This window comes from Trachypithecus francoisi, unplaced genomic scaffold (genome assembly GCF_009764315.1).
Source record: "Trachypithecus francoisi isolate TF-2019V2 unplaced genomic scaffold, Tfra_2.0 Lachesis_group14, whole genome shotgun sequence".
NCBI classification, from domain to species: Eukaryota; Metazoa; Chordata; class Mammalia; order Primates; family Cercopithecidae; genus Trachypithecus; species Trachypithecus francoisi.
The window spans coordinates 20,626,708-20,641,443 of NW_022681459.1; the positions used below are offsets into that span (position 1 = coordinate 20,626,708).

General features: G+C 48.6%; 1 protein-coding gene and 1 long non-coding RNA gene across 3 annotated transcripts in view; one reads left to right on the forward strand and one right to left on the reverse strand.

Annotated features, from left to right (window-relative positions):
• Positions 1-14,736, forward strand: part of IFNGR2 (interferon gamma receptor 2) — a 37,976-nt gene that overhangs the window by 22,439 nt on the left and 801 nt on the right. For both annotated transcript variants that reach the window (XM_033232360.1, XM_033232359.1), the window contains exons 4-6: positions 4,913-5,061; positions 10,869-11,028; positions 11,407-11,564. In XM_033232360.1, the coding sequence (XP_033088251.1) occupies positions 4,913-5,061; positions 10,869-11,028; positions 11,407-11,564 (467 nt within the window). The remainder of the gene's footprint in view (positions 1-4,912; positions 5,062-10,868; positions 11,029-11,406; positions 11,565-14,736) is intronic.
• Positions 12,461-14,643, reverse strand: LOC117095716. The gene is made up of 2 exons (XR_004442143.1): positions 14,589-14,643; positions 12,461-13,886 (listed from the first exon to the last, which is right to left on the reverse strand). It is a non-coding gene; the product is annotated as an uncharacterized LOC117095716 (long non-coding RNA).

Here is a 14,736-nt window from a genome sequence, read left to right on the forward strand (position 1 = left end):
CCGGGTTCCAGTGATTCTCCTCCCTCAGCCTCCCAAGTAGCTGGGACTACAGGTCTGTGCCACCATGCCTGGCTAATCCTGGCTAATTTTTTGTTTGTTTTTGTTGTTGTTGTTGTTGTTTTGAGACGGAGTCCTGCTCTGTTGCCCAGGCTGGAGTGCAGTGGCGCAATCTTGGCTCACTGCAAGCTCCACCTCCCAAGTTCACGCCATTCTCCTGCCTCAGTCTCCCGAGTAGCTGGGACTACAGGTGCCTGCCACCATGCCCGGCTAATTTTCTGTATTTTTAGTAGAGACGGGGTTTCGCCATGTTAGCCAGGATGGTCTTGATCTCCTGACCTCGTGATCCACCTGCCTCGGCCTCCCAGAGTGCTGGGAATACAGGTGTGAGCCACCATGCCCAGCCAATAAAAAGTTTTTTAGAGAGGCTCATGCCTGTGATCTTAGCCCATTGGGAGGCTGAGATGGGAGGATTGCTTGAGCTCAGGAGTTCAAGATGAGCCTAGGGAACATAGCAAGACCCCATCTCTATTTTTTTTTTAAGTTTTTAAAAAAAAAAATCAGTGGTTTGTGCTAGGTGCTGTGAGGGATAGAAACAGAGAAGACCAGGCAGTCCTGCCGGCTCCTCGTCTGCTGTGGACAAGCCATTTGTCCTTGGGTACAGAACCACCCCCCATTTGAGCTATAAAGTGTCAAATAAGTGGGAATTAGGAGTATGAAGTAATGATGGCTGGGCACAGTGGCTCACCCCTGCAGTCCCAGCACTTTGGGAGGCTGAGGCAGGCAGATCATCTGAGGTCAGGAGTTCGAGACCAGCCTGGCTAACATGGTGAAACCCCCCGTCTCTACTAAAAATGCAAAAGTTAGCTGGGTATGGTGGCGGATGCCTGTAATCCCAGCTACTGGGGAGGCTGAGACATGAGAATCACTTAAGCCTGGAGGCTGAGGCAGGAGAATCTCTTGAACCTGGGAGGTGGAGGTTGCAGTGAGCCAAGATTACACCATTGCACTCCAGCCTGGGTGACAGAGCGAGGCTCCATCATTTAAAAAAAAAAAAGGAATGATAGTTACCACCACTGCCCAGGGATCAAGAGAAGGTAACAGAAGCAGGATATATGGTGACATTGGGTCTGGTACCAGCTAGCTGCGGCTCCCAGCTGGAGTCAAGCACCCATGTTTCTGTTAGTTACTGGCTGGGTTGCTGTTCTTTGCCCGCGTGCTTGAAAAGTTTGACACAGTGGTGGTCTCACCTCATACCTGCCACTTTCACCTCTGCTAGTGGCGTCAGAATCAGTAATGGACATGAAGGAGGTTTACCAAGTGGAGGAGTGACATGGTGGTTGGAGGGGGCGGGCGTTGGCATCACCCCCGCCTGGGTTCATATCCCAACTCTGCCATTTACTGGCTGTTACTGTGGGCAAATAGTGTCACCTCCTGGCTTCTGTTTCCTCATCCGAGAAATGGGGATAACCTTATTTGTTTTTTTGTTTTGTTTTTTGTTTTTTTGAGGCAGTCTCACTCTGTCGCCCAGGCTGGAGTGCAGTGGAGCAATCTCAGCTCACTGCAACCTCCACCTCCAGGTTTAAGTGATTCTCGTGCCTCAGCCTCCCCAGTAGCTGGGATTACATGCGTGTGCCACCACACCCCAGTTAATTTTGTTTTTGTTTTGTGAGACAGTTTCACTCTTGTCACCCAGGCTGGAGTGCAGTGGCACAATCTCGGCTCACTGCAACCTCTGCCTCCCAGGTTCAAGTGATTCTCCTGCCTTAGCCTCCTGAGTAGCTAGGATTACAGGCACACACCACCATGCCCAGCTAATTTTTTTTTTTTTTTTGAGACAGAGTCTCGCTGTGTCACCCAGGCTGCAGTGCAGTGGCGCGATTTTGGCTCACTGCAAACTCCGCCTCCCGAGTTCACGCCATTCTCCTGCCTCAGCCTCCCAAGTAGCTGGGACTACGGGTGCCCGCCACTGCTCCTGTCTAATTTTTTGTATTTTTAGTAGAGATGGGGTTTCACTGTGTTAGCCAGGATGGTCTCGATCTCCTGACCTCATGATCCACCCACCTCGGCCTCCCAAAGTGCTGGGATTACAGGCGTAAGCCACTGCACACAGCCTGATTTTTGTATTTTTTGTAGAAATGGCATTTCTGCATGTTGACCAGGCTGGTCTCAAACTCCTGACCTCAAGTGATCCGCCCACCTTGGCCTCCCAAAGTGCTGGGATTACGGGTGTGAGCCACCACGCCCTGCCGGGATACCCTCATTTGGTGGTGACACTGATTCGTGAGAGGCTTCGTGGAAAGGCCATTTGCCTGGAGGCTGCACGCATTGTCGTCCAGTGTTCCCTGGAGCCAGCCTTCCTCCAGTGCTGTGAGAGGAGTCAGATTGTTCTCCCCTCTAGAGACGAGGTTTACCAGGTTCATATCAGATTCCAGGTCGGGACTGTCTTCAGAAGGGCAGGTCTGAGCCCTGTGCTTTCAGCCGTACAGTGGCCAGCTGTGGCTGGTGTCCGCACTCCCACGTGCTAATGGAGATGCCCAAAGAACGTGTCCTACAGCCAGGCCCTGCCAGTGCTTCTGCAACGTGCTTCTGCATGCTCTGCTCACTTAGCTGGGCCAAGGGAAGCTGGACAACATGTGTGCCAGCGTCCCTGAGCAGGCTGAATGGAAGAGCATTTTGTCACTAGCAGTCAATCCACGAACATCACTGTGGCTGTTGGTGGGCCAGGCCTGACCCTGCTTCTGCCACTGGGAGTTGTCTGAACTTAGCACCTCCACCAGAACAAATAAGAGGGCACAGCTACAAACTCAGTAGTTCTTTTGCACAGAGAGAAGCTTGGCCAGATCATACATCTAACCCTCACCAACCTGGAGTGCCCAGGGGAGAGAACCCAGCCCTGCTGTTGTGAATACACAGTGACAGCATTGTCTCCTTGTGTAAAATGTGGAGACATAGGTCTCTTAGAATTTCGAGGACCCAACCTGTACTTTGATCTGAGTTCCTCTGGTGAATTACACAGTGTGCATGCTTACTTAATAAATGCTTCATAGCCCTCACTGATAGCACATCGTGAGTCACCGTGATAGCCTGAGGTGACTATGAGGTGAATTATGTGAAAAGCCTGAACAAACAGACTTACCATGGCAACACTTCTCACTTACCGTGTTTAAATATAGTATGGGTGTGTTGGCTCACACCTGGAATCCCAGTACTTTTGGAGGTTGAGGCAGAAGGATCACATGAACCCAGGAGTTCAAGACCAGTGTGGGCAACATGGGAAAACTCCAGCTTTACAAAAACAAAAACAAAAAAAAATGAGGCGTGGTGTGGTGGCACGGGCCTGTAGTCTCAGGTACTTGGGAGGCTGAAGTGGTTGGATCACTTCACTCGGGTGCCTGGGAGTTCAAGGTTGCAGTGAGCCATAGCAGTGCAACAGAGGTTGCACTCCTGTACTCCAGCCTGGGCAACAGACCAAGACCCTGTCTCAAAAAAATTTATTTTAATAAATAAATAAACATCGTATTACAAGAAGCTAGGAGACAAATGTACATAAAGCTTATAAACACCACTTTTGCTCAGTTATATTGGAATTTTATATATATTGTAGGTAAGGGCTAACAAAATCATTTCCCCTCTGCAGGAAAATTTGACCTTTGGTTAAGCTTCCAGTTTTGTTTCTCTGGAAAGCTGACATTAAGGTGTCATGTCAACCGTGTTACTAAGTGGCACTACTGAGGGTCACATGGCCCCTGATTGGTAAACTGCATCTCAGCTGTGACAATCCTAAATACCTGGTGGAAAGCCACATCTCTGGGATCTGCTGGGCACAGTGATTCTTGTAATTAGGCATGTCCTTTGTGGGGACCCTGGAAACAACTCCGAGGGAATTATTGTAAGAGACACTGGCTCTGGCGGCCTTTCATTCAGCTTTTGCACCTGCCTGGTGGAATCTCACCTTCTGGCATCCGAGCTGCCCCCTGAGGAGCCAGAGGGACTCCTGGGCCACACTGTGGACTGCCTCAAGGCCTCTCCTTCTGCCTGGAGTATGGGCGTGGTGGCTCACACTCCAGGTGTTGCCTTCAAGTCAGCCTCACACCTGGAGCCGCCTCTTGTAGACTTGTGCATCCAAAGTCAACTCCACTGCATGTATAAATAGAAATATGGCTGGGCGTGGTGGCTCACGCCTGTAATCCCAGCACTTTGGGAGGCCAAGGTGGGCGGATCACCTGAGGTCAGTAGTTTGAAACCAGCCTGGCCCACTTGGTGAAACCCCGTCTCTACTAAAAATATAAAAATTATCTGCGTGTAGTGGCATGTGCCTGTAATTGCAGCTACACGAGAGGCTGAGGCAGGAGAATCACTTGAACCCGGAAGGCAGAGGTTGCAGTGAGCCGAGATTGCACCACTGCACTCCAGCCTGGGCGACATGAGCGAGATTCCATCTCAAAAAGAAATAAATAAGTAAAATAAATAGGCCAGGCACGGTGGCTCACGCCTGTAATCTCAGCACTTTGGCAGGCTGAGGCAGGCGGATCACAAGGTCAGGAGTTCGAGAACAGCCTGGCCAACATGAAGATACCCTGTCTCTACTAAAAATATAAAAATTAGCCAGACATGGTGGCACACGCCTGTAATCCCAGCTACTTGAGAGGCGCTGAGGCAAGAGAATTGCTTGAGCCCGGGAGGCGGAGGTTGCGGTGAGCCGAGATCGTGAGACTGCACTCTAGCCTGGGCGACAGAGCAAGACTCCGTCTCGAAAAAATAATAAATAAATAAATAGATAGATAAAAATATATGTGTGTATATATCTACACCCACTATATATGTATGTATTGCATTATACATATATATAGTGTATTATATCTATAATACATATGTGTATGTGTGTGATTTTCTCTTTGTAATTCTTTTTCAGTGACTGTCGGGCCTCCAGAAAACATTGAGGTGACCCCAGGAGAAGGCTCCCTCATCATCAGGTTCTCCTCTCCCTTTGACATCGCTGATACCTCCACAGCCTTTTATCGGTATTATGTCCATTACTGGGAAAAAGGAGGCATCCAACAGGCAAGAGCATGTTCCTTTTTTGTTTGGATTTTCTTTTCTTTGCAGTTTCTGGCTTAGCAAAAGAAAGAAACCTTTAACATGGGCAAAAACAGGGTGTCCCCATGTCCTCGTGTCCCCATAGAGACTGAGCCCTGAGCCTGTTTTCATCGTCCTCTTCAAGACCCATTTTTCCACTCAGTATGCTGAGACCTCCCTCCGCCAGGCCGATCTGAAGGGCCGGCCATCCTTTGATGTCACTCTGTTTCCTTGTGTGGGGTCCAGACTTAGCCAGTGCCCCGCTCACAATGCCTTTGCCATGCTCTGCAGTTTGGAGGAGGTTTTAGTGGGCCTGGTTCTCCATGAGGAATCCGCAACTACAGCCTGCAAGGCTTGACTGTATAAACGTTTGAACAGTTTGTGAAAAGGGCACATGTGAAATCGGGGGGAAACAAAGGGAGAAAGAGCCTTTCAGAGAGCAATACCAGCAGGTATGAGACGGCGTGGCACACGTGAAGAACTGTGGGTGCTTATATCGGTCAGAAACGCAAGCCACGAGGGGCTGTGGCAGGTGATCACGTTAACAGAGGTGCATGACATCAGAGGGGCCTGGTCAGCCTCGGGGAGTACAGGAAAAAACATGATGGTCTTGAAGCATGTCCAGTGCCTAAATTATCCCAGCTGCGTTTAACGAGGTTCTGTTATCTATGTGAACTTCATGATTTCCTAAATTCAACATTATTACGGTTTTTGATAATAAGAGCTTACATTTATTGAGACTCCTTTGTGTTTGGCTCTGGGCCAGCATTTTAGAATTTTAGATACTTCATCTCATTTCATCTTTTTTTTTTTAGCTGGAGTTTCATTCTTGATGCCCAGCTAGTTTTTATATTTTTAGTAGAGATGGGGTTTCACCATATTGGTCAGGCTGGTCTCGAACTCCTGACCTCAGGTCATCTGCCCACCTTGGCCACCCAAAGTGCTGGGATTACAGGCATGAGCCACCGTGCCTAGCCCATTTCATCTTTATACTAATCCGTTTGCAGAGAGGGAATCCAAGTTGTTAAGTGACTTGCCTCAGGTCAGCAACAAACCACTGGCAGAGCAGAGCAGAGATGCCTAGCTTCAGAGCCCTGCTCTCGACCACCATGTTTTTCTGCCACATACTTTGTATCTGCACTTCTCTCTTTTTTTTAAAATTATTTTTCTTTTTTTCTTTTCTTTTCTTCTTTTTCTTTTTTTTTGAGACAGAGTCTTGCTGTGTCGCCCAGTCCGGAGTGCAGTAACGTGACCTCGGCTCACTGCAAGCTCTGCCTCCCAGGTTCACGCCATTCTCCTGCCTCAACCCCCTGAATAGCTGGGACTACAGCCTACCGCCACCATGCCCGGCTAATTTTTTGTATTTTTAGTAGAGACGGGGTTTCACTGTGTTAGCCAGATGGTCTCGATCTCCTGACCTCGTGATCTGCCCACCTTGGCCTCCCAAAGTGCTGGGATTACAGGCGTGAGCTACCGCACCCGACCTATTGTTCTTTTTTTGAGACAGTCTCACTGTCGCCCAGGCTGGAGTACTGTGGTACAATCTTGACTCACTGCAACCTCTACCTCCCAGGCTCAAGCAGTCCATCCACTTCAGCCTCCCGAGTAGCTGGAATTACAGGCCTGTGCCAACCACACCCAGCTAATATTTTTAAATTTCTTTTGTAGAGATGGGGTTTTGCCATGTTGCTCAAGCTGGTGTCGAACTCCTGGTCTCAAACAATCGGCCCACCTCAGTCTCCGAAAGTGCTGAGGTTACAGGCATGAGCCCCTGTTCCCAGCCTCCTCTTCATTTCATTATGGGGAGTATGAAACTGGCAAGGTTGAGACTCACTGAAAAACAGATTTAGCATCTAGGAAATAGGGAAAAATCATTTCTCCAAATCAGAGCTCAATATCTGGGTCAATTAGAATAGAGGGAGCCTGGCAGAATCCAGAAGAGAGAGACTCTGCCTCTTCCAAGCTGTCCTCACCAACCGGATATGGTGTCGGAAATGCAGGAGATGGGGTGGGCGCTCTGGCCACGTTTTTCTCCACCCTCTGGTTGGTTCTTCACTTGAGGGCACTGTGTTGCTGTGCTCCCTCCGCAAGGCCCCGCCCATAATTTTTTTAGGGTGGAGTCCATCCACTTCTCTGCACTGAGTCGGCCCCCAGAGGGCGAGTTTCCACTTGTATGCTAGAGCTGGCCAGGGCTGCACAGCACTGGAGGACTCAGCTCCAGGACCCTGGGGCCAGCCTCATTGAGCAGCATGCCCTTAGGAAGAGTGCACAGAACAGGCTTCCACTGCCTGGGACCCGCTTAGCACCATGTCACTTAGCCTCTCTGGGCTGCAGTTTCCTCAGTATAAAATGAAACAACTGAGCTGTAAGCTGGAGTCTGTGAAGAGGAGCAGCCATGAGGGGCCCCAAGCCCCTTTCCTCCATCAGACCAGAGCATCTGTATTTGGCTTCCATGATCAAAAGTCAAAGATGAAAATGACTCTGAAAGCCACCGATGGGATCTTTGTTCGCTGTGAGTCTGTGTTGGGTTCCCCAAGACCCACCCTAGATCGCTCAAAGGACTCCCAGGGCTCAGCACGGAGTCACGCTCTCATTTCTTTTGTTTTGTTCTGAGACAGAGTTTCACTGTGTCGCCCAGGGTGGAGTGCTGTGCCATAATCTCGGCTCACGGGTTCAAGAGATTCTCCTGTCTCAGCCTCCCCATCTGTGCCTGGCCCACACTCTGATTTTTTACAGCAAAAGGATGCAAAGCAAAATCGGCAAAGGGAAGAGGCACATGAAGGAAAGTCCACAGGTGTCCAGGGGTAGGCTTCCAGGAGCCCTCCCCGAGCTGAGTCACGCAGGACGCACTTCATTCCTCCACCATCAAGCTGTGACTGCACACTTGAACTGTTGTCTGCCAGGGAGGCTTTATGAGAGACCCAGCACCCAGGGTTTTTACTGAGGGCTACCCACATACGCACCTTCTGTCTAGCGTATGCCAAAATTCCAACTCCCAGAAGGAAAGCAGATGCTCCTCATAAAGAAGACACACTGCAAACAGTGTAGGGACAGTAAAGCCACCTTACCAGTTTGGGAATGGGAGGCATAAACCTGAAATCCAAATTCCCAGGCTGGGCGCCGTGGCTCACGCCTGCAACCCCAGCACTGTGGGAGGCCGAGAGGCAGGCGGATCACTTGAGGTCAGGGATTCGAGACAGGCCTGGCAGGCATGGTGAAAACCCATCTCTACTAAAAATACAAAAATTAGCCAGGCATGATGGCGGGCCCCTGTGATCCCAGATACTTGGGAGGTTGAAGCAGGAGAATCGCTTGAACCTGGGAGGCGGAGGTTGCAGCGAGTCGAGATCGCACGACTGCACTCCAGCTTGGGCAGTGGAGCAAGACTCCGTCTCAAACACACACACACACGCACACAAATTCCCAGATGTCAGCCAAGGGTCGACCTTGAAATCAGGCCCTTCAAAGGCCATTAGTGTTAGGCCTGTTACATTAGCTCTTCTGCAGTCTGTGATTCTGAATTTCAGGAATTCCAATTGAATGCTGAAATAAACCCAAAGGGAATTTTCATCCTTAAAATCGTGTCTTCCTCTACGCTGGCAGTCCACCACCATTAAACAGAAGAAAAGATAATGTAAAACCATCAAGTAATACTACAATTCATAGATAATACAATTATGTTTGTATTTTTATTTTTAACTTTAATTTTTCAGAGACAATTTCACTCTGTCACCCAGGCTGGAGTGCAGTGGTACAATCATAGCTCACTGTAGCCTCCAATTCCCAGGCTCAAGCCTTCCTCCCACTTTGGCCTCCCGAGTAGCTGGGACTATAGGCATGCACCACCATGACCAGCTTATTTATTTATTTATTTTTTCTGTAGAGATGCGGGGAGGGGGTCTCACTATGTTACCAAGCTCAAACTCACGTGATTGTCCCACCTCAGCCTCCCGAAGTGCTGGAATTACAGACATGAGCCACCACGCCTGGCCAATTTTTCTATTTTAAAAAATAATAACATGTTCTGTATTTGAATAATCTGCCTTTTTTCAGTTAACAGTTTAGCAGCCTTGTCTTCCCATGTTTTCAAGCATATGTTATGCCGCCATTTCATGTGGCTGCAGTGGATTATATTGTATCTCAAAATTAGAAAACAGTTCTTTGCAAGAAAGCCTATACTGCCATAGTAGGGTATCGCTGTTTTCCACTTTAGTATGGGACAGTGACAGCCTTGCCAGGACAAGAGTGAGGAGCCATTGCCTGGATGACCAGGTAGGGAGGCAGCGAGGTCTGCTCGAGGCAACAGGGGGATGCAGGGAGGAGACACAGAACCCTCATAGAGTGTGGGGTCCAGTTGTCTCCTGATGTCATAAATCTCTAAGGTCATTTTAGCTGAAACTGTGGGAGGATCAAGCACATTTTGGTCAAACTAGAAGCAGGTTGGGAATGAAAGGAACACTATTTCCTAGAATAATTTTTTCTCTGTTGACTAAACTTGAGGTATCTAGATTAACCATGAGATACAAAATGTTGGCTGGGTGTGGTGGCTCATGCCTGTAATCCCAGCACTTTGGGAGGCCGAGGCAGGTGGATCACCTGAGGTCAGGAGCTCAAGACCAGCCTGGGCAACATGGGGAAACCCTGTCTCTACTAAAAATACAAAAATGGTGGGCACCTATAATCCCAGCTACTCAGGAGTTGGAGGCAGGAGAATTGCTTGAACCTGGGAAGCGGAGGTTGCAGTGAGCTGAGGTTGCACCACTGCAATCCAGCCTGGCGACAGAGCAAAACTCCATCTCAAAAAAAAAAAAAACAAAAAGGGCGGGCGTGGTGGCTCAAGCCTGTAATCCCAGCACTTTGGGAGGCTGAGACGGGTGGATCACGAGGTCAGGAGATCGAGACCATCATGGCTAACACGGTGAAACCCCGTCTCTACTTAAAAAATACAAAAAAACTAGCCGGGCGAAGTGGCGGGCGCCTGTAGTCCCAGCTACTCGGGAGGCTGAGGCAGGAGAATGGCATAAACCCGGGAGGCGGAGTTTGCAGTGAGCTGAGATCCGGCCACTGCACTCCAGCCTGGGCGAGAGAGCGAGACCCTGTCTCAAAAAAAAAAATAAACAAAAAAAAAAAATAAAAAAAATAAAAAAAAAAAAAAGAAAGAAAGAAATACAAAATGTTAGTTTGTTTGTTTTGAGATGGAGTCTTGCTCTGTCACCCAGGCTGGAGTGCGGTGGCGCAATCTTGGCTCACTGCAGCCTCCACCTCCTGGTCCAAGTGATTCTCCTCCGTCAGCCTCCCATGCAGCTGGGATTACAGGTGTGCGCCACCACATCCAGCTAATTTTTGTACTTTTAGTGGAGACAGGGTTTTGCGATGTTTGCCAGGCTGGTCTCCAACTCCTGACCTCAGGTGATCTGCCCACCTTGGCATCCCAAAGTGGTGGGATTACAGGCGTGAGCCACCCCATCCAGCCCAAAATGTTAATTTTAAAGGAGAAAAAGGTTATCCTAGAAATTGGGATTTACTGAAGTCTAGTTACTACAAATGGGCACTCTGAGACCACACAGCCAGAAACAGTTCTAAAGCTATCAGCCTCTTTGACCACACAACACACCAGTTTTCACACATAAAATGTGTCCACTGCCCGCCAGTGACCCGCTAAAAATGGCATCTTGTTCTCCTTTGGTTGTCGTGTTCACAGTGAATTTGAGGAAACATCAGAAGAGATGGAGGCAGCTTGGCCGTGTTCATTCAAGGGATTTACATGTGTGCTTGTGGTGTTTTTAAAACAGGTCAAAGGCCCTTTCAGAAGCAACTCCATTTCATTGGATAACTTAAAACCCTTCAGAGTATACTGTTTACAAGTCCAGGCACAACTGCTTTGGAACAAAAGTAACATCTTGAGACTGGGGCATTTAAGCAACACATCTTGCTACGAAACAATGGCAGATGGTAAAATATACCTTCTTATGTCCTTTCTGAACTGGGAAAGAACACTCCTCCAATAGTGAAATCGGGGAACACTTATGAGGTCATGGGTGGTGGGAGTGGGGAGACCCAGTGAGAAGACAGTGCTGAACTGCAGGTGTAATGAGCTTGTGCTGAGATCTGTGGTAGCGGAGGCTGCCAGACAGCTACCGCTTGCTTTATTTCATTACAGGATTGACTTTAGCTATTAATGTAAGCGTACCGGGTGAGGGTGGGGATGGGGCACTTGCCCATTTTACGAGGACAGGAATGCTTTTTAAGCAGCATGGATGGAACATTAACTGATGTTTGTGTTGTGTGTAGGAAGATCATTCTATTCACTTTCGTGTCCTTTTTTTTTAGCCTCCACTGAGCTTCAGCAAGTCATCCTGATCTCTGTGGGAACATTTTCATTGCTGTCGGTGGTGGCAGGGGCCTGTTTCTTCCTGGTCCTGAAATACAGAGGCCTGATTAAATATTGGTTTCACACTCCACCAAGCATTCCGTTACAGATAGAAGAGGTATGTGTGCACACATTTTTTTTTTTTTTTTTTTGAGATAGGGTCTTGCTCTGTTGCCCAGGCTGGAGTGTCATGGTACAGTCTCTGCTCACTGCAGCCTCCGTCTCCCAAGTTCAAGTGATTCTCCTGCCTTAGCCTCCTGAGTAGCTGGTATTACAAGGGCTCACCACCATGGCCTGCTAATTTTTGTATTTTTGGTAGAGATGGGGTTTTGCTGTGTTGGCAAGACTGGTCTCGAACTCCTGACCTCAAGTGATCTGCCCACCTCAGCCTCCCAAAGTGCTGGGATTACAGGCATGAGCCACTGCACCTGGCCATGCAGACATCTTAATGGTGACACAACAGGGCCCCACTGCCCCTGGCAACCCCTAAGAGTGCAGCAGTGGGCAAAGCTGTGGACACAGAGATTTGAGTTAAAAATGGATGGGGTTATTTATACCCCATGTTCATATTGACTCGATTCACAGCAGCCAAAATGTGGAAGCCCTCTGGTGTCATTGAAGGATGAATAGATAAACCAATGGATGGTCTTTCCATATGATGGAATGTCATTCAGCATTAGAAAGGAAGGGGATTGTGACACATGCCACCACATGGATGGACCTTGAGGACATTATGCCGAGTGGGGTAGGACAGTCATGAAAGGATACTATATGTTTCCACTAAATGAGGTCCCCAGAGTCATCAAATCCATAAAGATGGGAAGTAGAATGGTGGTTGCGATGGTGGAGGGAGGGAAGCGGGAAGTTCGTGTTGAGTGGGGCCAGACTTTCAGTTCTGGAGCTGTAGAGAGTTCTGGAGATGGATGGTGGTCATGATTGCACAATGTGAATGTGCTTGGCACTACCGAACTGTACACCTAAAAAGAGTTATGATGGTACATTTTATGTTATGTGCATTTTACCACAATTTAATTTTTTTTTTTTTTAATGGCATGGGATTGGCTAAAAAGGTGGCAGTAGGCCCCTCTCTGAGGCAGCAGATCTCCTCTGCTCTCTGGAGAATGCACCAGGGAAGTGGCCTGGCTGGAGGACGTGAAGGTGGTGGAGAGAGTGATCAGGAGCTTGAGCTTTGGGGCCCACAGGGTGCTTAGGAGGGCCCTAAGGCAGAGTCAACCCCCAGAGCTGTGAGTGCCAGGCCCCGTGCACCACTGCCCAGTGAGTATTGCTAGTGTTTGGAAGGACTTGAGAAAGAACGGTAGCATGCGTCTTGGGGAAAGTTATTTGGAAGGACTTGAGAAAGAACAGTAGCGTGCGTCTTGGGGAAGGTCTTATTTTCCTGCATAGCCCCAGCCCCCTGAGGCTCTGTGAGACCACTGGGCCTTCTGAGGGACACGCTCAGGACATTTTGGGTATGAGAGGCGAGCTGAGAGAAGACCATTTAAAATGCATTTGCAGCCAGGCGCAGTGACCCACACCTGTAATCCCAGCACTTTGGGAGGCCAAGGCAGGAGGATCACCTGAGGTCAGGAGCTGGAGACCAGCCTGGCCAACATGGTGAAACCCTGTCTCTACTAAAAATACAAAAATTGGCCGGGCGTGATGGTGGGTGCCTGTAATCCCAGCTACTCAGGAGGCTGAGGCAGGAGAATCACTTGAACCCAGGAGGTGGAAGTTACAGTGAGCCAAGATCACACCACAGCACTTTAGCCTGGGTGACAGAGCAAGACTTCATCTCAAAAAATAAAAATAAATTAAATAAAAAGCATTTGCTTCTGGAGGCTTCACATTATTCTTGGGTAAACCCAGAGTAAAGGTGTTGGAAACAGAATGTTACTCAGTTACATGCGGGTGAACAGATGTTAGATAAGGTCCAAGTCTACAGAAACACAGCGGCATTTTCAGAAAGAGCCCTAGTCACTTGTTCCTTCATCTGGCATGATGTATTAGGTACATAGGCAATATACAGATTCCCTACTAGAACCTCCCTGGTTAATACTGTCACAAAATCATAGTTCCTAACAGGTCTCAGAATCTTACTTGCAGTAATAATCTCTCTCTCCTGGTAGAATGACCAGCTGAGCCCTAGTACATGAATTTACTATGAGTCATTCCTCTGAGACATGAACAGAAAACACAGGCCTGTCGGTTCACTTTCCTAGGAAAGCGTCAAGAACATCCACCAAAGGTCTCTGAGTTACATGAGAACAGTGAATCATGTTTCACTTCTAATTCTGGGGTTTCACAAGGGTACATGTTTTGGTTTTGTTCCTCTTTCCATCAGTCAGCTACAAGCTTATTGTCTTTCAGTATTTTTCAGAATTTCCAAGAGCTACATACTAGGTTCTTGGTAACCTGGTGAATCTATGGCTAAGCCTAAAGCCTGTGGGAGCAAAAGGGAAATTAATCTCTGGGAAACACCCCTTTATATGTTAAGGCCTAAGGCCCTCCCTCCCAGATTCTCTGCTTGCTGTGCGCTGTGCGCTGTGTGTTGTGTGCTGTGTGCTGTGCGTTGTGTGCTGTGCGCTGTGTGCTGTGTGCTGTGCGTTGTGTGCTGTGCGTTGTGTGCTGTGCGCTGTGTGTTGTGTGCTGTGTGTTGTGTGCTGTGTGTTGTGCGCTGTGTGAGGGGAGGGGTGGAGGAGTGCCTGAGACCAATGCTTATGAACTTGCTCTCTTTTTCCCCATCACAGCTGAACAAGAGCCCCCAGTCCCTCCTTTGCTGAAAGGTTATCATTTTAGAGACGTTTTAAGATTAATAACCCGCAGGCCTGCACTGAGGGTTGCAAGGAAGAACTTGCTTTTCTTCCAATCAGAAAATCAGAAGAAAAAAACAAAAAACGAAACTTGCTCTTCCTGAGTTTTGCCCTTTTACACTCTCAGCATATTAACATGGTCAGCCCTGGGATGAGTATTAAAATTATTACTGAGATGAGGGGTAAGGAGTATTCAACTATTAGAAGTTGTTGGCTGGGCATGGTGGCTCATGCCTGTAATCCCAGCACTTTGGGAAGCCGACGTGTGTGGATCACAAAGTCACCTGGCCAACATGGTGAAACCCTGTCTCTACTAAAAATACAAAACTTACCCAGGTGTGTGCCTGTAGTCCCAGCTACTCGGGAGGCTGAGGCAGGAGAATCACTTGAACCCGGGAGGCGGAGGTTGCAGTGAGCCGAGATCACACCACTGCACTCTAGCCTAGGTGAGAGTGAGACTCCGTCTCAAACAAAACAGAA